The 23,853-nt window shown below is 49.6% G+C and overlaps 1 protein-coding gene across 1 annotated transcript; it reads left to right on the forward strand.

Annotated features, from left to right (window-relative positions):
• Nucleotides 1–1,265: 1,265 nt before the first annotated feature.
• Nucleotides 1,266–23,646, forward strand: cenpf (centromere protein F). Its single transcript, XM_079736615.1, has 38 exons — nt 1,266–1,319; nt 1,854–2,025; nt 3,406–3,531; nt 3,899–3,969; nt 4,286–4,413; nt 4,540–4,631; nt 4,758–5,043; nt 5,297–5,499; nt 5,775–5,900; nt 6,497–6,625; nt 6,852–6,974; nt 7,502–7,637; nt 8,381–8,510; nt 8,721–9,000; nt 9,108–9,314; nt 9,620–9,819; nt 10,072–10,201; nt 10,394–10,672; nt 10,861–11,448; nt 11,619–11,771; nt 11,921–13,161; nt 13,420–13,643; nt 13,745–13,865; nt 14,081–14,261; nt 14,680–14,785; nt 15,023–15,276; nt 15,398–15,506; nt 15,841–16,046; nt 16,219–16,437; nt 16,582–16,725; nt 17,162–17,351; nt 17,560–17,657; nt 17,764–17,814; nt 17,958–18,722; nt 18,828–18,957; nt 19,286–19,954; nt 20,589–20,734; nt 22,752–23,646. Exons 2-38 carry the CDS (start codon nt 1,864–1,866, stop codon nt 22,929–22,931), a joined length of 8,583 nt encoding a protein of 2,860 aa, XP_079592741.1. The 5' UTR covers nt 1,266–1,319; nt 1,854–1,863; the 3' UTR covers nt 22,932–23,646.
• The last annotated feature ends 207 nt before the right edge of the window (nt 23,647–23,853 follow it).

Raw genomic sequence — 23,853 nt, forward strand, 5'->3', positions numbered from 1 at the left:
TGTTTTTTACTATTTATATTGTGAGCTGTTAGCATGACAGTTACCAGGCATGCATTTTAATGCAAGGGGAATGCACAAATAAATATCTGAGCCTCAAATTGTATCCCTACATTGCCTGGACCCTTAATAAATTATTCATGACATTGATAATTGTCTTATTTATTTTGTCTTGCTGTTATACTGTTTAATGCAAACTCATGTCTATAATTTCTCAGTCAGTGTGTGGGTTAGCTTTTAATGTTTAGCTCAGCAATTTGGCATGGGAGCTCTGTTCAGTTTATATTATATTGTAATATATTATAATATATTTTTGCAAGGAATTTCCGGAGGTCTGTGTGAAGTCTCGTGTGAATTAAGTTGCACACAGCCACTAAACCTATTCATACAGTTTTAGGTTTATGCCTATCCTATGCATTTGCGGCTTTCCCAAGGAGGCCCACACAAGGCTACACACAGATGCACAATCCAGAGATTAGGTATTCACAGAATATCTGTGGCTACTTTGGTTGGAATTTTGCCCACATCAATAGTTCGCTGTGTAAAGTGAGCAGGAATTTTGGTAGAATCTGATAAACCGCATTTAGCACTTTGAATAAGAGAGTTTGAGGAGTCCGGAGCAAGAAAGACAAGTGTCATTTTTGGTATGATTATTGCACGTCCATAAATGCAATGGATTTACAATTAAATTATTTTCACCTCACTTCATCCTTAACCCTTGCTTGTTGATTTATATAAGCTTCTTCTACCTCCTTATTTTAGTTCAATGACTCTAGGCAGTAACATTGAGGGCATGTAGCGTACTTCTCCTTTCAAAACAATGTATAAAGGTGCTTGCACACCGCCGCGCGGCAACCGCCCTTACAACAGCCTCACTGCCGGAGGGTTCAGCGCGGCGGTGTGAAGGGCCAGGCGTTTTCAAAAGCGGCTGCTGCTGCCAAAAGTTTCAACACGGGGGGCAAAATCTGTGCGCGTTCACGTGGGCGGCAACCGCTTCCTGGTTTTCAGCCGCTTTTGTAACCGCCTCCCCTCTGCCGCCCTTCCCTCATTGAAATGAATGGAGGCGGCGAGTTGCCGCGCGGCGGTGTGAAAGCAGCGTGTCGGTTACAGGGGGAGGAACCTTAGGGGAGGAACCATGCGATCCAGCCATGGAGGAAAAAAACCGAGGCATACAATGCTAACCAATCAGAGCTATTGTCTCATTGACGTCATCAGAGTTAGCCAATACCAGCGAAGCTGTTTGAATTACTCCATTTTGGTGGAGTTTGAAATTTTTGACTCGTTAAATTGTGTCCTGTATTGACGGGTCGGCCTGCTGAAAAGTAAGTGTTTACTCCGTTTTACGAATAGCAAAGACCAAAACGATGTTAGGGTGTTAGAAATGTATTCGATAATCGCTTTTATGTGTATATTTTTTAAAAGTCATGCGCATACCACTATCTGTTTACAATGTTTGGTCAAAGAAAACGTTATTTACGTCGAAAAGTCGATATTTACTTGATGTTCAGTGAGCCTGACGGTTAATGGACTGCATTTTTATAAAGCGTTTTGTTGTAACCAGTGGCCACCGAAAGCGCTTTACAATATTAACATTTGCATCTACCTATTATTAACCTAATTCGTAATCCGACTAGCCTTCGAAGTTCTCCGTCGGGGTGTCGGATACGCAATGCAATTCGCCGCCCGATCGATTTTATATGCTGCTAACTAGTGCCTTGCTCGGATACAAACACTCCGACACTCATCTAGGAGGACCAGCCAACCCGCCCTACCTCCTGAGCTACATGCCTTCCTATGATTGAATAAAATGTTCCGCACTGGGTCCTCCGATTTTAAAGTTTCCATGACTTGGCCAGGTTGTGCGACATGAGCTGGGCAGTAGAGGAGTGGAAGGATGGCCTTCCAGCGAAAGCCCTGCAGAAGATCCTGGAGATAGAGGGCCAGCTAGACAAACTGAAGAAGGAGAGGACTCAGAAACAGTTTCAGATGGACTCACTGGAAGCTGCCCTGCAAAAACAGAAGCAAAAGGTTGGTGTTTGAGGAGCCCCTCATTGTGAGTGGCCACCATAACGTTCAGTGTTTCCCCCTGCACTGTATGGTTAAGGCGGCCGCCTTAACCACCAATGTGTAAAACAATAATAATAATCATTTAAAAATATAGATTATTATTTTTTGCATTAACAAAGTACAAAACTCCCGTAGGGAACGCTGGGGTTGACTAGTTACCGAACTACTTGCGAAGTGACACACACATAATCTGGAATAATTTAAGTATAATTGACAGCGGTCAATTATACTTAGCAACGGTGCACCGCTTGCATGGGCTCTTGTGAAGAGCCCATGCAAGTGAACGGAACGGCATTGAAAAGACCCGTGTAATAATTAAGCAATATCGCATGAGAGGGAGCAATGTTGTCGCTCTATATCAGCGCTGCATCCACAGCAGCGCTGATATAGAGCAACAACATTGCGACCCCGAGTGTGATATTGCTTTTATGCAACAGTTATACTAGTAAAATGTACTTTTAACAATACTAACTGACAATAGATTGTGATTTGTTTGTTTATTTAATCATGTAAACGAATGAAATTGCTTCCGCCAACAAAAATAGATCCCCACTTAGGGACTGTTGCCAAGCAACATATAAAGCAAACACCATACACATGAACTCCAACGAGAGTGAACACGAAAACTTTAGCTCAACATTGGCTGCCGTTTTAAGGCCACATTTGAATTCATATTGGCTTAGTGTCATGCACATAATCTGGAGTCTCGATTGTGCATCAAATCAAATGATATATTTTGGAATATATCCATCTTTAGGCTAGGCGCAAAGCTGGTTCAGGTTTGGTCCAAGGTTTATGTCAGTTTACAGTCCGAGTGATGTTGGACGCTCATATTGGCGCTCCTGCAGAGCTCATGGAATGTCTCTTGTCTAATCAAATTACTCGCTCAGAACCACTGTTGTATGAAGGTCTGGATCAACTGTTCAAAACAATAGTCGTTCGAACTGAAACCCTCACCGAAGACCGCAGGGCCATGAGACAAACCAACCCCCCCCCCCCCCCTCTTTGACCACCTTAACTTAGACATTTTCTGGGTGAAACACTGACGTTAAACTAATTGTGCGGAAAATAAGTCTTGAAAAGTAAAGGTTGTATCAGCGATTCTAGTGGTGCTCCGAGATCGTACAAAAAAACAAATGGTACGACGACGACTCAAAACCAAAATAAATAGTATTCCAACCAATGTGGGGTTTTAAACGCATGTAAAATGTATATTTTTCACTCATTCTAATTTCACTTACTTTTCATTATTTTCACAAGCTCCCTAATCACAAGAGTCTTATCAGAGAGTTGTAGTTTGTTGTACCAGGGAAAGCCTCATATCCCTCTTCCTCTCTACAGGTGGACAGTGAGCGAAGCGATGCGTCTCATCTGAAAAGAGAGAACCAGACGCTGCTGGAGTCATGTGACTCTTTGGAGAAGTCCCGGCAGAAAGTGGTCCATGACCTTGGGATCAAGGAGCAGCAGGTTGGCCATCACCAAAACATCTATAAGCAATGTCACATCTTTTTTGGTCCCCCTTCCCTTACATGCAGAATACATCTGAGGGCATTGAATTGCTCTGGCTAAGGAAATGGGCTGGCTACCTTCAACATTATTATGACTTTCACAAAAGCAGTACTGGCAGGTGATTGTATTTGATATATTAACTATGCAGCTTAGACTTGTATAATTTGTGGTAGGCTACTGGCCTACACTATTCCGGAGGTGGGTCAGATTTCATGTTCCCTTGTGTATTACTCACAGCCAAACAAAGAGGGGTGGGTAAGGGAAGCTTGCTTGAAGAAAGCTAATGTTTCCTCCTTCATGGCTAAACCATGTCTTCTCAACCTAGGTTAGCTACCTGGATGGCCAGCTCAGCACCTCCAAGAGAACCATAGAACGACTGGAACAGGAGCTCAAAAAGTGCGTATGACCTGTTTGATAAAAAAAATTTCCATGCCTATGACCTGTAAAATATATATGCCTACATTAAATGGGTCTTCTTACAAATGTACTTATTGTTGGTTGCTTTGGATAAAAGCGTCTCCTAAATGTAAATGTTTTCGTAAAATCGAGACAAAGGACTCATTGGTTTTTATTTAACGTTAATTAGAATTGACTGCTGTGTTTCAATCTTTACAGATTTAAAAATCTTTTTGGCACATTTTTTAAAAAGGATTTCACTCTAGGAGATGGTTAGGATTTATGTTAATAATCATAAACCCTCTCCCCTGGCCAGGTACAAGAATGAGTCGGATCGTTCCTCGTCTTCGCTGTCGTCGTCATCGTGCTCTGAGCTGCAGGCGTATGCTACTCCTTTGAAGAGTTTTCCTGCAACAAGCGCCACACCAGGATACAGACAGCAAGGTACCGTCCATGCTGTTTCCCGCTGTGGACCAGTGTGATCACTGCTCACCATTTGTTTGGTTATCGGTGGTTTTCCATCTTGGGCCCCGTCCAGTAATCCAGTTGAACTCTCTCTGTGTGAACTAGACAACAGGCTGGAGGAGCTCCAGGGGAAATACAGCCAGGAGGTGGACGAGAGGAAGAGGCTGGAAACTGAACTCAAATTGCTACAGGTTAAGGTGAGCACCACTGATGACATCTGTTCCCTTTTATCTTTTGTGAGGTGTGCTGTCTGCACGATGTTACAGCCCTCACTATAGTATGTTTAATATTGTTATACTTATTTTGTTCACTCCCTCCACCAGATGTTGAATCAGTCCTCAACCACCGTCACTCACAAAGACATAGCTGCCCGTCAGCAGGCTGGCTCCTCCATATTCCCATGGCAGAAGTCGGACCAACCCCAGAGCCGGCAGTCCCAGGTTTCTATGGATACGCCCATAAAGAGATGCGGCGGGGGCGGGCCTTCCCTTTGGGATGCACATGATGAGACGCCAATCAAACCTAGCCAGCGAATGAGCTCATCCGCTGTGGCACAGAGTCCGGCTGGTTCCTCCGACCAGATGAAGCAACTGAAGGCTCTAAACCAAGGTAATTAGGTTACAGTCATTCCTCAATCCATTGTATCGCAGATGTGGTTTGTCAATTGTCACAAATTTTAGCCAATGACCAATGATTGTCACAAATTTTATCCTAATGATGTCGATAACCTTAGATGGTCCTGTTACTGTGTTGGGTTGGTTTGTGCTTGGTCGATCTCGCAAGTCCTGACTGAGCCACTTGTCCAGTAGTTTCTTGCGTCCGTGTCAGTGCTACAGTACTCTCCTCTCTGCCACTCCACCAGAGCTGCGTGGCCGCATGTCCGAGCTGGAGAGGAATCTAGCCTCCCAGGAAAAGGAGATCCGTGGTCAGAGCTCCCGGCTCCAGGAGCTGCAGATCCAACTGGACCAGAGCCGCAGAGAGCTGGTGGATCGGGACCGGGATCTGGCGAAGACCCGCCATGAACTCACCCAGGCTTCAGCCAAACACCAGCAGTCTGAGGACAAGGTATGGTGTTCTTCATGTGTTACTGATCACATAGTTAGATGCAAGTTATATTGTATACTTGTTTAATTTGAAATTAGGACTTAGGCTTAACCGGTGGTGGCCTTGCAGGGCTATGCGGCCTATATGGCACACTGACATCAAATAACCTTTCGATGGCAATCTTAATTAGGTTTAAAAATGTCTGAAAGGAGATGGCTTGTAAACCTGAATGGGAGATGCTCCCCACCGCCTTCTGATCTCCAAGCTGACAGCACGTCCGTCTTGCTCCCCCATAGTGCTCGTCTCTGGAGCTGAAGCTGAAGCAGGTCACGGAGGAGATGGGTTGCCAGAGGCACAATGCTGAGAGCTGCAAACGTGCCCTGGAGCAAAAGATCAAGGACCAGGAAAGGACCAATCAGAAGGTGAGAAGCCATGCGAAGAAGTTGGCTTCTTCAGTCCCGTGTGAAGAAGGGGTGGGGGGAGAGGGATGTGTTGTTGGGTTGAGAAATAAGAAGGGCCATTTGATGTTGGAGACAGAGGACTGGAGGAGGATGAGAACAGGATGAGCAGGAAGCAAAGGCCTGTTTGTTGTTGTTGGGCAGTGAGATAAGGGAAGGATTGTTTCTTTTAATGGAAACACCTCAGTGGGTTAGAGACGACCGGAACGGAGGAGGATGAGAGCAGGACGGCGGTGAAATTTGCTAAAAGTGGGGGTCAGAGAAGGGGCTTTGGCAGGGAGGGGGAAATGGAATGAGGCAAGACCATATCTAACAAATAATACAATCCTCAACAAATGCTACTATTTGTTGCAAATTATCTCTATACACAAAGACAATCCTCTGCACCTAAATAACATGTTGCTTTAAGACCAGTTGTATTGATAAAGGGTACACGTTGAAGGTTTTCAAGCTTTCTTTGCATTAGCCATGAAGTGAAATGTGATTCCACTTCAGTTATGATATTGTGTCATCATTTGTGCTTGGTTTTAAAACGTATGAAATCATGTGCGTCTCTCCAGGAGCTAGCACAACTGCAGAGTTCCAAGCATGCATTGGAACAGACACTGAACCAGACCAAATCCAAGCTGACCCAGGAGATCCAACAGGCCAAGAAGGACCACAACATGCTAGAGGCTGAAATGGAGAAGGTTCAAAACTCCTCCTTTTTTCTCTCCAATGCTATATTCCTATCTTGTTTTTCTGTTCTTCTCTGTTCCGCAGAGCGTGGTCTTCAACCACCTCAAACCTTTTGTTGTCATCTTCCTCTCGCATTACCTCTACTTCACTCAATCTTAATTATGACCTAAGAAAAAGGTCTTGCCCACGAAATAATTGTATCTATGTCTCCTAGTAAACCGTCTCTGCTCTATTCAGGTGGGCCACCAGAAGAGTCAGATGCAGCGGGACGTGGAGGAGCACAGACAGAAGCTGCTGAGGTCCGAACAAGGACTCCAGACCAGCCAGAGCAAGGAGCAGGACCTCCGCAAGAAGATGGAGGTGAGCAGATCGACATATAGCTTTACCCTAGATCTATTTAGGATTAAAGTGTCCTCTAAATGGCTGTTATTGTTATTCATCCTGCAGATCTTTAAAAGTAATTAGTTTGCATTATCCGGTATTATATGACACTGATTGTCTGGAATGTTCAAAGTGCTGACTGTTCAGATACCAGTGGTGTAAGGAAAAATGTATTCACGTAAGAATTGTTATTCTTATCTTCTTTGATTCTGCATCGATTCAAATATCAATTTTTGTATTGTGTTTTCACTATTGCAATCAGTTTATCTTTTATGGTTTATCATAATCTAAAAACGACAATCTTAAACACACTGTACTCTTCTTTCATGCCATAAGAAGGTTGTATAAGGCTTATAAGGTGGACGAGTAGATCCTGAAATAAGAACCTCCTATGTACTGAATCGATTTTGAATCGGGAATCGCTTTGAATCGAATCGTAACCCCAATCATCTAAAATCAAATGGTGAGATAGCTAAAGAGGCTCTCGTGTGCTCTCTGCTTCCCAGGAGCTGCTCAAGGAGAAGAACAGCGTGTCAGTTCAGCTGGACCAGGGCAGCAGGCGGCTGGCTCAGCTGGAGGAGGAGAAGAAGAGCTCGGAGCAGAGCTTCAAGCGCACCCAAGGACTGCTGGACGACATGAAAGGTGAGCGTGGTGGGGGGGCTCTCTCAGCACATCCACTGCTTATCTGCTACCTAATAGCCGGGGGTCGGATGGTGTGTAGTAACTTGTAGGGCTGGGTATTGCCAGGTACCTCACAATTCAATTCGATTCTTTAGGTCTTCATTCGATTTGATTTTGATTTCGATATTGATCCAATTGCTTCGATATCGATTCAATAATACGTCTAGATGATGAAAATACCTAAATATTATTTAGAATTAACCATTTCAAAATGAATTAACCGGTTCATTGTGCTTTAACTAGCAAAAAAGAAATACACCATATTGTTCCTGAGCTAAACTTGCAGCATAAAAGTAATAATCATAACATGGACAAATGTAAAAGGGCATGTACATTTAGGAATAATCGCTTCTAGATTACAATGACTGAGTATGCTTCTTTTTTCTTTTTTTTTCTTTTTTCTTATGGAAATAATCAATTTCAAAGAAGTTCTGAATCAAAATTGAATCGAGAACAGATAAATTGCATTGCATTGATGAATTGATATTTTTACCCAGCCCTAGTAGCTTGGGTGTTCTACTCCCAGCTGAAAGGCACAGGGTTCGATCACCAAAATATCCACAACCTACCTGTAGCCATCAGTGACAGAGCCAAACGTCTGTACCTGCTCCTTTTATGGCCTGTATCTCAACTCACTGCATGTCACTTGGTATGAAAGCACCTTCAAAAAGACTCGTGTGTGTGTGTGTGTGTGTGATCTCCAGCTAAATGGGAGGCACAGACTGAGGAGGTGAAGGGGCTGAAATGTAAGCTGGAGCAGCAGACTCAGTCCTCCAGCAAGGAGCTGGACAACCTGAGGAAGACTCTCTCAGATGCTGAGGCCAAAACCAACAGGTAGGCGTTGTCTCTCTGTCAATGGAGAGAGGGACTTGAACCAGACGCATAGAGACAAAAAGAAGCGTATCATATCATGCAGTCGTTATGCGTTGTCTCATTTCTATATAAATCATGCTTTTTATTAAATATAAAATGATATTTTGATACGGCACATAAAGTCACAAAATGTGTTTTCTGTGTTCTCATCCTGTCCCTGTTTGAACCCAGCTCTCAGAGCGAACTCCAGAAACAGAAGCAGGAGACGGAGCAGCTGAGCCACCGGCTGGCCGTCCTGGAGAAAGAGGGCCAGGCGCTGGGTGCCAGCCTGGCCTCCAGCCAGCGGGAGTGCACCGAGCAGCGGCTGGAGCACCAGGCTCTGCTGGCGTGGAAGGCCGAGAAGGAGGCCCTGATCGACCAGACGGAGGCCGTGCAGGGTGGCCTCTGTGAGAAGATCAGCGGCCTGGAGAGCACCATCTCCCAGCTGAACAAGGACCACGACGAGCTGAAGGTACGTACCCCCCCCCCCCCCCCCCCCCCGCGCGCGCACGTGAGGCCTGACTGACATCCATGGCTCTTGAGCGATATTAACCGAGGTGGGAAACCCCCGTGTTCCAGAGCCAGCTGAGCGCGGGGGAGGCGCAGCGCGCCGGCCTGTCGGCCCAGGTTGACTCCCTGAAGGGGGAGCTCCTCAACAAGAGCACCGAGCTGGAGGTGAGGGAGCGGCAGTACCAAGACGCCCAGGGCCAGCTCTCTGAGGCGGGACAGAAACACGCCAAAGACCTGGACAACATCGGTGTCCAGGTAGCACTGCTCCAGGAACAGGTGGGTTCAATTCACCTTTCGTTTATTTTTTCTTTGGTGTTTTAAAAAGGAAAGAGAGCCTTTGTATCCCTTTGCTTGCTATTGCAGCTATAGTTGTTTAGGAGTAGTTGGACCCTCGAAAAACAACCTTCACTAGAAGGAGAAATCAACGCTCTATAAAACTGGCATAGCAACTATCCAAATTGCACTTCCTTTAGGGCACCCATGGAAAATGATCTTAACACTATAACATATTCAGGTTCTTATTAGCCGTAGCAGTGCAGAGCATGTCTGTGTGCGCTCCACTGATGATGTCTCCGGGCCAGGTGAGGGCGCTGGAGACGCGGCTGCAGCGGGAGGCCGCCCAGGCGGAGCGGTCCCACTCCCAGCTCCAGGACCAGCACCAGACCACCTGCGACCTGCTCCTGTCCAAGGAGCAGATGCTGGAGCTGGGCCAGGCCGAGATCAGCCAGCTGCGAGACAGCCTGGCCCTGGCCAGCGAGCAGCAGGACGTCCAGCACCGCAGGTGGGGCGGCCGACCGCTGTGTGTTTTGTACGAGGCGTCGTCTTCCTCATTGGATAAGGCCCAGTTCAACGAGGAGATGAGGCACTTTCTGTCGGGTCAATTAAGACCATTTCAAATGGAGCCCTTTTTAAATTGCAACCATGATTTTAAAAACAACTCTGGATGTGCTTTTACTTTTAGGGTTGTAGCAAGAGTAGAGTCCAGCAGACTCGGGTCTTCCATTGTTAATCTCCCTTTTTTATCTCCGCTCAGGTTAATGGAAGAGAAGATTGCCATGCAGAGTCAGTGTGAGGAGACTGTGGCGACGAAGGCCGAGGAGGCTGAACAGGCTAAACTGGAGCTGATCAAGATCCAACAGGACCTGATGCTCTCTGAGGATAAGGTTCGTACTAAACCTGCTCACTGATGCATCTATTTTATTTGCAGTGTTAATTGTAATGTGATTAATTGTCAGATTAGATTGATTCTTATTTTTGACAAGATTAGCATTTGATATTCAGTCTACAGCATCTGTTTTGACTCGGCTGCATCCTGAGTTTCTTCCTTCATCAAGTCCTTCCGTTTGTCACTCCAGATCTCGTCTCTGCAATCTGCCTTGAAGATCCAGAAGAGCCTTGGAGCCGGGCTCCAGGGTCAGATCGCCACTCTGTCGGCCGTGGAGGAGGAGCAGAAGCAGGCCCTGAACGCTACGTCAGAAGCTCTCAAACAGACCAAGCAGGAGGTCAAAGCCCTGCAGAGCCAAGCAGAAGACAAGGAGACACTGCTCCAAGACGCGGAGCATAAGATCACAGTGCTGGAGGAACAAACGGCTGCTTTGGAAGCCAAGGCTGTGGAAGTGAAGGCAGAAGCAGAGGTAAGCATGGACGGTTTTTAGCCCGTTCAACCTCGTCTCATGTATGTATTGGAACACTGCATCAGCCTTTGTCGATTTCTACAATGTTTGCCCATATATCTATGTTACTTCTATTTTGCATCATCCTGTAAACCTCATACCTTTGGCTGTAACTATCTTGATTTATTTTTTTTTAAATCTGGTTTCAGAACCTACGGCACACTCGCGCAGAGGAAAGCAACGGGCTGCGGGCTCAGGTGACCGCCCTGTCGGAGGAGGTGACCAGAAGCAAAGCGCTGGCGGAGCAGCTGCCCGCGTTGAAGGCCGAGCTAGAGGCGGCCAAGGGGTCCTGCGGCTCTCTGAAGAACGCTCTGGAGGCCGCGCAGGAGAGCCACGCCCCCTGCGCCGAGAACGCCGCCAGGCTGGAGAGAAGCCTGGCCGAGAGCGCCGGCCTCCTCGGGCCCCTGGAGACCCAGGTCCGGGAGCTCTCCGAGGGCAGGACCAGGCAGGAGGAGGACCACGTGCGGGAGATGGAGGGCTTCCTCCACAAGCAGAAGGCCCTCAAGGAGCAGCTGGAGGCTTCCAGGGGGACCGAGCGAGCGGCGACGGAGGAGCTGTCTGCTCGCCAGGAGCAGGTGGCCAACATGAAGCGCAGCCTGTCGGCGGCGTCCGCCGGGCTGGAGGAGCGAGACGGCGCCGTCAAGGGCCTCAAGGAGAGGCTGAACCGCGCCGAGGCGGAACACGCCAAAGCCTCGGACTCCCTGAAGGAGAAGACGGTCGCCATGAATAAAATCAAGGTATGATCGTTTCAGCCGCAAAGTGATGTTAATTTCAATGAATGAATACATTGGTTTCCATTGTTGTTCCCTCCTCTTGGTTCAAAGCTGAGGTAGAAAAATTGGCAAACTGTTAAAGGGCTGTTTTCCAATACTGGACTAATGTTTTGTTAATGTTGCTTCACGTGCAGGTGCAGATGGAGATGCTGCAGATGGACCTGGAGGACACAGAGACGGCCAGGTCCTCCTTCGACAGTCAGCTGGAGGAGCTGAAAGGAACCATTGCTCTAATGGAGAGCCAGAAGACTGACCTGGAAGTCAGGCTGGAGGACAGTCAAGCTCAGGTCAGACACCTGATGAGCTGGGACTTCAAACACAGGCTTTCTGCCCGTTTAATGCCTTCTGTTATATTGCTTTTTTTTATTATTATCTTTTTTTTTTTTGATGTTTCTCCATCAAACAATTTTACGATCATCTTCAATGGGACTTTCAGGTGTCTGTGCTGGAGACCCGTCTGGAGGAGGTACAGTCCAGCGACGCCACGCTGGAGAGCCAGTACGAGACGGCCCGGGAGCATCTACTGGAGTGGAGCGACGGCAGCCTGTACACGAACGAGGACGTGTCCGTCCTATTGAGCAATTGCTTTCAGCAATTAGAGAAATCCGAGATCTTGTCCAAAATAGTTAACAAAGAGACAGAAATGCCGGTTGAGGATATCAGTGTTTTAGAAGCACAAAACGAGGAGCTGGGGACCAACTCCTCTTTGCTTGAGAACAGGTTTGCACCGTTGGTGAGATCGTTCCAGGCGGCTCGTTCTTATTTGAACAGGGTCAATGAAGAGTATGGCCAGCTACATGTTGCCTATCAGCAGATGGTGGAAGAGACGGCTAGGCTAGAAGCTGAAATGCACATGCTCAACAAGGAGAGGAAAATCTCAGACAGGCTTTTGAGTCAGGCTGATGCGTCAAACCAACGGTTACTGGAATCTTATAACATTTTAAGGGAAGAAAATGAAGATAGAAAGGATCAATTTGTACAGGTAACCAAAGAAAATACTGAAATGGAACAAGAACTTCAACGTGCCACTGAAGATAATATTCAAATGGATGCCAAACTTCAACAGTTGACTGAAGCAGATGAGGAAAGGGCAGCCGAACTGCAACAGTTTTCAGAAGAAAAGGTTGAGGCAGAAGCTAAACTGCAACAGTTGACTGAAGAAAAGCTTGGGGCAGAAGCTTTACTTCAACAGGTCACCGAAAAAAATATTGAAATAGATTCTAAACTTCAACAGGTCACCGAAGAAAGGGTTTTGGCAGAAGCTAAACTGCATCAGTTAACTGAAGAAAAGGTTGAGGCAGAAGCGAAACTGAACGAGGACAAAGCACAGATTCAGGCTGAGCTGACCAAGGTATCTCATGAGAAAGGCGAGTTGGAGACCAGCTTGAACCGACTGGCAGAAGAGCGGCTTCAGTTGGAGAGCGACCTAAGACTGCTGACCGGGGACATAAGGCTGCTGACCGGGGACAAAATCCAACTGCAAACCAGTCTCGACCTTCTTACCGAGGAGAAACTCCAATTACACGCTAGCATGAATTCTGCACAGCTAACGACCCCTGCAAACGAAGAGTATCGGCAGCTCTGTGACTCTGTCCGGCTCTTGGCGGAGGAGAACCAGGAGCTCAAGGAGAAGATTGAGAGTCACGACCAGATCAACCAGAAGACAAGCGATGAGAGGTGCTTATTTAGTTTACTACCATCTAGTATAATTAGAGGTATCTCTGTATGTATATTTGTATATTTTATTGACAACCGTTCGTCTACTCGTTTTGTTACTCGGCGGGTGAATCTGTTTTTTTATTGTAAGACTTGCATTCATTCGAGGGGGGGGGGAGAATGTAAAAAATGTTATTTTCTTAAATGTTTCTTATTTATCGTGAGCTCTTCACATCAGTGCTGACCGTGGTCCATGGGTGTTGTGCTGTGCTATCCTAGAGGCAGGCAGTTTGAGTCTGCACAGGCAGAGCTGCACGAGAAGACATCTGGGCTGCAGAAGGAACTGGTGCTGTTCAAAGAGCAGTATGCTGCTCTACTGGAGAAGGTGGAGCAACAGCACGGGGTCATCCAGCAGCTCTCTGAGACCCAGGGGAGTCCCAGCTGCATGCACACAGCCTCTCCATCGGCCGCTGACCAGCTGGTGGTTAGAGACACTCAACCCGGTGAGTGTGGGTCCAAACATTTTGGTAGAATTGTTAGACGATGCGACTGTCTTTTTTTAAAATATTGTTTTTAATGTATTTTTTTCCTTCCCTGGTTGCAGCTTCTTGCCAGCCTGATGAAATGGAGTCCAGTATGGAAGCACCTGCAGAGCAGACCTACACCATGGCTGCTCCGGATGCAGACCAGGATGAACCGCCAAACCGGCCTGCCGACGCCGCCAGGTACGATGACCAGAAGCCCACCACAACCTGAGGGACAACCGGAGATATCAAATGTTAATCTGGCCATTGAATGGCCATATATCTTTGAATGAACATTTATTAGCCATATTTGCGATTTATTTATTAATTTTCTCGCACTCAGATGGGCACTTAATGGCTAACGTGTCATGCAAAAATCGGTCTCTAACTGAACTCCCCTCCCTGGGCTGATCCAGGAGGTCATTCCACGACGAGCTGCCGTGCTGTGGGGCGGCGGAGGCCCACCGCCCCTCCGCTGAGGCCACAGCGTGTGGAGGGGGCCTGGGCCGGGGGCAGCAGAGCTCTGGGCCGGCCGCGGAGGAAGAGATGGAGCCCGGCGCCCGCGGCACCCCGGCGCCGAACATGAACCAGGGCCAGGTGAGCGTGGGTCCCGTCTACTAAGCAGGAAGTCTTCTTTGGTCTTCTGGTGGGTGTGAAGTAGTGTCCCTCTTCGTAGACGTTGTCAAACGGGAAGGATTAGGGTGAGGCAGCAGATTTGAATCCATATCCTTTTTTAATAGACGTTGTTCTTTACGTTTGAGTTCAGGAAGCATAACCGTCTCGCAGCTGTTAGCTCTTTAATCTATTGCACAAAGGGAAGAAAACACATCCGTGAGTTTTTTTTTCTTTCTTTTGAAACCCTTAAAAGCTAATGCATACTGGGGAAGTGTGTTTCAAACATTGGTTTGAAATACAAATGTTTGGTGGTGAATGCCAGATCAACACTGATTAGCTGTCTTTATGCAGGTGTTTTGGTTGCTGACATGTGTCTTTTGTTGTGTTCTTCCTCCTGTAGGTTCCTCAAGAGGAGGCAGGGGAAGTGTCTGTCCACCAGCCTGAAATCGATGCTCCGTCTTCAGCATCCCCCCTTGAGATTGAAGGCCCAGAGATGAACCTCCCCGGTCAGTAATGCAGCACGATCACTGAACTAAATAGAGCAGCTCAGACGGAAAACAAACATTTGTTACCATTTTCCAGGTGGGCGATGTTGTAGCCTAGTCCCAGCCTTGTAATGTGGTCTGGATTTAGACCCCTACACACAGACTTGTAGCAGAGATTCCTCTAACAATGTCTTTAGCACTGTAACTTTACCACTAACATACCCCACCGATAACATTCAATTAATCCATCCCCCACAGAACCACGCCAGCTTCAAGCTGACCTGGACCAGAGCCGGGACGAGGTGAGACGCCTGGAAGAGGAACTCCAGAGCCTCCGCTCCGAGGTCCTCCTGCTGACCTCTGACCTCTCGCTGAGGGAGGAGCTGTCCTCCGAGCTGCAGGGCAAAGTGGACCAGCTGGAGCTGAAGCTCCAGGCGTCCGAGGTCCAGGGCAGCGGCACCGCCGGGAAGCTCACCCTCACCCTGCAACAGAGCAGAGGCTTTGAGAAGCAGGTAGCGCAGCCGGATCTTACCAGTGGTTCATACGGGCCCGAACCAATGGATCAACGGCGGCCCATCCCCCTTTATCTGTACCGTCAAGGCGTCTGCTAAAGAAGTGTCTGTTTGTTTCCAGGTGTTCCAGCTGTCGGAGGAGAGGGACGCGTTAACTCTGCAACTGCAGACCGCCAAAGAACAACTGGTGGATATCATGCAGATGATGGAGGGAATGGAGATGGCCAAAGGTAACCATAATGAGCACATTTTACACCTTGTGTGTTCAATGAGGAACGTTGTAGAAACCTAGTTGCGCTCCTAGAGTCCTTTTTCAGCAGTTGCCCTCCCACCTATTAAAGTAAAGGTGAATTTAACATCAACAAAGATCCTGTGCTCCATCCAAGTCATCTGTATTGTCTGCGTGTGTAAGTCATTTTGCTTCCCATTGAGGTGGTTTGGTACTCGTCGATCAAAACCACGGCACCTCGAAACACTGCTGTGCCTCTCAGTGAATTTCAAAGTAAGAACCATAGAAGGCCTCTCTCCTCTGACCTTTCGGTTGACCTCTCTCCTGCTCCCCAGGTGGCTGGGACGAGAAGTTCCTCCAGCAGGAGAGTGAGCTGAAGAGGGTGCGCTCTGAGAAGGCCAACCTGGAGCAGCACATCCTGGGCATGGAGAGCGAGCTGGAGGCCCTGCAGGAGCAGCGCGGCACCCTGGAGAGAGACCTGGAGAGCCAGCGGAGGGCCTGCTCCGGCCTCGAGCTGCAGATCGATACACTCAGGACAGAGGTCAGTTCGCCTTCCAGCTCACATCATCTAGACCTCAGCTTGGGCTTCTACCAGCTCAACTCATCAAGTCGGGTTTCTACCGACACTTTGGGCGTTTTCACTTCGCTCTCGTCGGGGGTTGAATGAAGAAGTGAAGGCGGATGGTGATGGTTTGATCCGCGTGTTCCCTCAGAGCTCCCAGCTGAGGTCGGAGCTGGTGTCCTGCACGGAGGAGAGGGATGAGGCGAGCCGGTCCGCCGGCCGCTGGAGGGAGGAGGTCCACAGCCTGGAGAAGACCAACGCCGACACCAGACAGCTCATCTCCATCCTGGAGGAGGACATCAGGGCGGGCCGGAGGGAGTACGAAGCCCTGCAGAGCAACGCGGAGAGACTGGACGGCGAGAAGCAACAGGTACATGGTCCGCTCGGCGGCCAACCCATCCACTGAGGCATCGTTTTAATTCTAGCATTTAAATCAACAGCATAGTCTCATGCTCTGATCTCAGGGTCAACGCTAGTCCAATGACGCCGTGCATCGTTTCCATGTTGTGCCCAGTTGCGCGGGCAGGTGGAGGCGTTGGAGCAGGAGCTCTGTGAGCATCGGGGCCAGAGAGAGGAGCTCCTGGGCCAGCTGGACCGGGTCAGCGAGGACCAGAGCTCGGCCTGCCACAACTCTGAGTCCATGGCCTCCAAGATACAGGTAGGCCACAAGCGTTTAGTCCTAGGAAAAATAAAGCTAGTTAAGGTTCCTACTGGCACTTGATGTACGCCCTTATTGTCTGTCGTATTTAGTTATAGTACTTAGTTATGTAGTATCTTATCCTAGCTGTCTTTGTTTGACACGGCGATTGGGTTAACCTAGCGGTCATTGGTGCTTTGCACTTGGTTCCATGAACGTTCTTATTGTACCCACAGCGATATATTGTTTCACTTTCTTATGACAAATGTACTTATTGTAAGTCGCTTTAGATAAAAGCGTCTGCTAAATGCCCTAAATCTAAATCGACCACGTCTTCACTGAAGATAAAAGGTCCTGGGATTGATCCCCGGTAGCCACCATGTACACTACAGCAGACCGGCTCCATGACGACCGTTATCTGATTTAGCTAACGCATATGTCCCCGGGTCTCCAACAGGCTCTGGAGGCAGAGCTGAGTCGTATGACCCAGTCACTGGAGTCCTCCCTGCTGGAGAAGGGCGAGATAGCGTCCCGCCTCAACTCCACCCAGGCCGAGGTCCAGAACATGAGGAGCGGCGTCGAGAAGCTCCAGGTCCGCATCGAGTCGGACGAGAGGAAGAAGACGAAGATCGGAGAGCTGCTGAAAGGTGACGAGAAGGACAGAGTGGTTTTTGTGTGTATGTGTTGGAGGCTTTCCGTGTTCTCAGGCTTTTGCTAAGCATTGAACTCCATCCGTTTTTGTCTTTTGGCTCGATTTGACTAACCACCATTTCAAGCTCAAGCTGCAATTCCCGGTCCTATTTGAAGACGTGGCCTTTCTCTTCTACGTCTGACTTTTTCGTATCCCTTCCTCAGCTGCCCAGAGGAAGTCTGACTCGCTGCAGGACCGCATCGATGCCCTGGAGAGGGAGAAGGAAGGCACGGAGCAGAGTCTGGAAGAGGCTGTGATCCAGGTACTCCATCCAGGTCCTTTTGGCTGTGGCTCCGGTATCATGTTCTTGTATTCCCAGGGATGTGTGCGGCTCAGGCCCTCATACCAGTTCTTTCCTTCTTGACCAGGCGGAGATCGCTAAAGCTGAGATCGAGGAACTAGAGGTCGAGAGGAAGAAGGTATGCGCATTGTTGTTCCTCGTTGTCATGGGACTGGGGTGACGATTATCTAGTACATGGTGTGGTCGTCATCGGCACTTGAGGAAGACCTGTCTCACATCCTTCTCCCATCTTATGCTTTCCCCGGGGCTCCTGCGTGTCAGGTGGAGGAGGAGAAGAGCTCCCTGGGCGAGAGGCTGTCGGCCCTGGCGGCGGAGCTTGACCACCTCAGGCAGGAAAAGGAAGGCATGGAGAGGGAGCTGGAGACCAAGGGCAGGGTCATAGAGGAGCTGAGGGTGGCCACGGAGGAGCTGGAGCAGGGCATGGAGAGGGCCGAGACGGGGAGGAGGGAAGAGCAGGAGAGACAGCGGTCCGTGGTGGAGGGGATGGAGCGCGAGGCGGAGTCAGAGCGGGCGGAGGCCCTGGAGAAGTGGTCCAGGGAGAGGCAGACGCTTGAAGCCACCGTGAGCACGCTGGAGGAGGAGCTCAGGGGTCTCCACAGCGGCTTGGCCGAGGCCGAGGCGGAGCGAGTGAGGAGGGAAGAGGAGAGCGACAGCAGGTGGTCTGAAGAGAGGGATGCCCTGAGTGGCACCATCTCCTCTCTGGAGGGGGAGGCGTCGGTGCTCGCTGAGGAGAACCAGAGAGCGTCCGCGAAGCTGTCCTCCCTGGGGGAGGAGAAGGAGAAGCTCATCTCCAGCCTCACCTCGCTGGAGAACGAAAAGGAGAGCGCGAACGCCGCCCTATCTCTGTCGCAGGCGGAGAAGACCCGACTAGAGGAGGAGAAAGAAGCCCTGCGCTCGAGCCTTTCCTCCCTGGAGACGGAGCGGGACAGACTCACCGGTGAACAGCAGGATCTCCAGGCTGCCCTCTCCTCCCTGGAGGCAGAGCTGGAGACATGCAGGCAGTCCTTGTCCCAGGCCACTCAGCAGGTAAGCACAGGCCACACAAACCTAGCGTTTTTTGCGTGTGCCCTTTGCTACCGTGTCTTTCATGTGTTTGACGAGCACGCCGTTGACTGAGCGCCGTGCCTCCAGGTGTCTGAGCTAAGCGGCCAGGTCTGCGCCCTCACCAAGGGGAGGGACTCTGCCCTCAGCAAGATGAACCTGTGGATGAAGACCTGCAAACAGTTGCAGCAGGAGAAGGAGGCGATGGTGCAGAGCTCTGGTAAAAAAAAGAAGATACACACACACACACACACGCTTGTATTGAACCTAGTTCAGCCAAACTGCTCTCGCATTCAAATAGGTTCTTTCTTCAGTGTATGTCACTAGAGAAGTATAATTAAGTTACAGACGACTATACACACACACACACACACACACACACACACACACACACACACACACACACACACACACACACACACACACACACACACACACACACACACACACACACACACACACAATGAGATGGATTTCTCTAATGAAATAGATTGTGGTGGAATCGTGTGGATGTTAATGGTAACCGCGTGGTCGTCTGTCTGCCACAGGCGCTGGCAGCGGCACCGAGGCGTCTGCCCACGGAGAGGAGGCCAGACTCCTGGCAGAGCAGCAGCAGGGGGCGGTGACGGCGGAGCTGGAGACGACCAGGAAGGAGCTGGAGGAGGTGACGGCGGAGCTGGAGACGACCAGGAAGGAGCTGGAGGAGGTGACGGCGGAGCTGGAGACGACCAGGAAGGAGCTGGAGGAGGTGACGGCGGAGCTGGAGGAGCGCAGCCGGGAGGCGGACGAGAGCCTGGACAAGTACTGCAGCCTGATGGTGCAGGTCCACAAGCTGGAGGAGGCCAACGAGACGCTGAGCGCCCGCCTGCAGCGCGGCACCAACGCCGCCGCCGGCCGCACCCCCGCCTCACCCGCCGTCACCCCCCCCAAGAGGCTGTCCAGGAGGGTCTCCAGGCAGCAGGAAGTCGCCCCGGAGGTCGATGCGGAGAACGCCACCCCGCCCCCGGTGCTCCCCGCGAGCCCGGCCCGCGCCCTGTCGCTGGGGAAGCGCCTCCACCTGGCCAACAGAGACGCGGCAGCGCGAACCCCCGCCATGGCCCAAGAGGCCCTGCACAACCTGACCAAGAGGATCAAGGCCGGCTTCGCCACGCCCAAACCAGCAGGCCGACAGGACGAGGACTTCAGGCCCGAGGGGCTGCCCAAGCTGGTGCAGAGAGGTGCGTGTTGGTGGACTGTGTGTCTGTCTCTGTCTGTGACTCTGTCTCGGTCTGTCTCTCTGTCTGTGTCTGTGACTCTGTCTGTGACTGTCTGTGACTCTGTCTGTGTCTGTCTCTCTGTCTGTGTCTGGGTCTGTCTCTCTGTCTCTGTCTGTCTGTCTGTCTGTCTGGGTCTCTGTCTGTGTCTGTCTGTCTCTCTGTCTGTGACTGACTGTGTCTGTCTCTCTGACTGTCTGTGACTCTGTCTGTCTCGCTGTCTGTGTCTGTCTCTCTGTCTGTCTCTCTGTCTGTGTCTGTCTCTCTGTCTGTGACTGTCTGTGACTCTGACTGTCTGTCTGTCTGTCTGTCTGTCTGTGTCTGTCTCTCTGTCTGTGTCTGTCACCATATATGGCGGAGACGCTGCTAACTATACCCTTGATTATTGATGCTTGTATTATGAAGGACCCATGCCATGATTTTGTGAATGTACTACACTGCACTTATTTTTGTGTAGTGACAAAATAAGTGACTTATTTTGTACACCTTAAAGAGGTGTGTGTGTGTGTGTGTGTGTGTGTGTGTGTGTGTGTGTGTGTGTGTGTGTGTGTGTGTGTGTGTGTGTGTGTGGTCATTAATCGGGTTGGGTCCTCTGTAGGCTTTGCTGATATTCCAATGGGCGAGGCCAGCCCCTTCATCATTAGGAGGACCACCGTGAAGCGCCGCAGCCCTCGGCTGTCCTCCAGACGCACCCCCGCGGCTGCCGACGGCACCATGACACAGTCCCCGGTGGCCGACAGCAAGGTAGGCCCCGGACAGGCTCACGGTTCACCGCCCTCGTTCTCACCACAATGGTCACACATGCAGGTATACAGTCTGCTAGGATGACTAATGCAGACGCCTGCTGAACAGAAGGAAACAGACGGTTCATACACAGGGAACTTGCCCTTACTCCTCAAGGCCAGAAGGGGGAGACAGAGGGCAGCAACATGTTGCTTGAGGAGAAAGGGAGTTTCTATACAGCTGGTGTCAGGTCGATGATGGGCGGGTGAGGAGATATTGATCTGGAGCGATGACTGAGTCATTTTGAGGTGTAAACGGTCAATATGTGGCGGGCGACAGGGTGACTCTGTGACTGGATGAATCGTTGAGTCATGTATTGGAACATGGCCCACCTTGACGCTCACGGTTCGTCTATGTATTATTGCTCGTGGGATATCGGCAACAGTTCACGTCATTCTTCATGTGCAGGAGAGTGTCTGGTGTCTCTGAGCCCCCTCCTCCGAGCCCCTTCCAGGCTGCCCTGCCCCCTCCACTTTGAAAAACACTTTTATAGGAAGCATACAAACTTATAGGAACATACAAAGCCAGTGTCCAGACGGTAAAGCCAGCGAGGTCGTCCCCGCGTCCTGCAGTGAGCCTTCTGGAACCGCCCCCAGTGGGGGCAGTCAGCGCTCCCTTCTGTCTGTTAGTCTATCAGTTATGGCTGTTTACCCCCACTAGCGTCTTTAATGACTCATAATAATTAGTCATCATAATTAGTTAATTAATCAATAATAATAATTATTGATTTAAATTTATATTGCACTTTTCTAGACACTCAAAGACGCTTAACAGTGATGGGGGGGCACCCCCAGGGTGTATCACCCACTTGGGTGACGCACGGCAGCCAATCTGCGCCAGACCGCTCACCACACACCAGCTGGAGGTGGAGAGTGAGGGGATTAATGAGTCAGCCAATCATTACAACAACTTTAACGAAGGCAAACTCCACAGCCTCAAGTCTCTAATATGCAGTCAGTAACTCAACAGAGACAAACTCCACAGCCTCCAGGCTTTAATATGCAGTCAGTAACTGACAGCCTTAAGTCTCTAATATGCAGTCAGTAACTCAACAGAGACAAACTCCACAGCCTCAAGGCTTTAATATGCAGTCAGTAACTGACAGCCTTAAGTCTCTAATATGCAGTCAGTAACTCAACAGAGACAAACTCCACAGCCTCCAGGCTTTAATATGCAGTCAGTAACTCACAGCCTTAAATCTCTAATATGCAGTCAGTAACTCAACAGAGACAAACTCCACAGCCTCAAGGCTTTAATATGCAGTCAGTAACTGACAGCCTTAAGTCTCTAATATGCAGTCAGTAACTCAACAGAGACAAACTCCACAGCCTCCAGGCTTTAATATGCAGTCAGTAACTCACAGCCTTAAATCTCTAATATGCAGTCAGTAACTCAACAGAGACAAACTCCACAGCCTCCAGGCTTTAATATGCAGTCAGTAACTCACAGCCTTAAATCTCTAATATGCAGTCAGTAACTCAACAGAGACAAACTCCACAGCCTCCAGGCTTTAATATGCAGTCAGTAACTCACAGCCTTAAGTCTCTAATATGCAGTCAGTAAGTCAACAGAGACAAACTCCACAGCCTCCAGGCTTTAATATGCAGTCAGTAACTCACAGCCTTAAGTCTCTAATATGCAGTCAGTAACTCAACAGAGACAAACTCCACAGCCTCATAGCAGACGAGAGCTTGCGTCTCCTAACCTGCAGCCAATTGCACAGCAGGAGGGCGTGAGGGGGCTGGCAGGTCGGCCTCATGGCTGGGCAGGTCGACTGGACGGAGGCGGGCCAGGGTTTAATCAGGGAAGTCTAGGGGCCCCCGGGGGGCAATCCTAGGGGCCCCCGGGGGGCAATCCTAGGGGCCCCCGGGGGGCAATCCTAGGGGCCCCCGGGGGGCAATCCCTGTGACCCGGCCGCTCAGGCAGAGAGAGCACTTCCTCGAAAACCACCCCGTTCATTTCCCAACTCCTCTTCCAGGTATCAGGGCACCTCTCCCAGACGAGTCCGACTGTTGTCGCGGTAACCCCCGCGGGCAGCCCGGCGGGCCGGCCGGAGCGCCGGTCGCTGAGCCTGCGGAAGACTCCGGAGCAGCGGGAACAGCGCCGGGAGGCGCTGAGGGAACAGGCACAGCACGGGGAGAACTGCCAAGTGCAGTAGACACTCCCGCTCCACCAGCTCACTCTTTCCTCTTTGCCCTCTGATAATCGTGTGTGTGTGTGTGTGTGTGTGTGTGTGTGTGTGTGTGTGTGTGTGTGTGTGTGTGTGTGTGTGTGTGTGTGTGTGTGTGTGTGTGTGTGTGTGTGTGTGTGTGTGTGTGTGTGTGTGTGTGTGTGTGTGTGTGTTTCACCATGGCGTGCACACTAGTGCGTTCACGGCCTGTTGGTTTGGGTATTCTGTTCCTGAACGTGTGTCATCGGCTATGGCTCAAAACTGCGCTCCCGTTTTGTTCTTGGGAGTTGCTGCCAGACACTTATTCATGCCGTCTGTGAAGGCACGTCTGTCTGTAAATGCACGTCTGTCTGTAAATGCGCTGTTCATAGCATAGCATAGCATATCGATATATCAGTAAATGCCTAATTACACCAACCACCCGTTTACTAATGGCAGCTAGCTTTTAATCACTGTTACTGGAATACATTTTTTATCATTTTGGTCTTTTTGTTTTTTCCTCCCGATCAGAAAGTGGTTGTACTCCAACGTTACTACAGTCATTTTTTTATTTAATTTTCTCCTTTTTACTTTGTACCTCTGCTCTTCAGAATTTGTTAGTTGTGTTCATATCTATTAGTTTATCTCTCTATTAGTTTGTGGAGTCATGCATTGGCCCTGGCTTATTCCAAAACTGCTTTTTCTAACTAAATTTTGTACCTGACACAGTCTCCTGTCTCTTCTTTAATGAACGTATCACTCATGTCCGGCGTTATCTGCTTAAGCACATGTAACTAAGTTCCTCAGCGTTTAAACTCGGATGTTTTTCACTTTGTAAAAGAGTTAATTTTGTTATTACTATATTAGTCAATTAACGGACGGTAGGACCTTACGGTTAGGATGCAAACACCCTTAACGAATACACTACTGA

Source organism: Pollachius pollachius (assembly GCF_949987615.1).
Source record: "Pollachius pollachius genome assembly, chromosome: 5".
In the NCBI taxonomy this organism is placed as follows: Eukaryota; Metazoa; Chordata; class Actinopteri; order Gadiformes; family Gadidae; genus Pollachius; species Pollachius pollachius.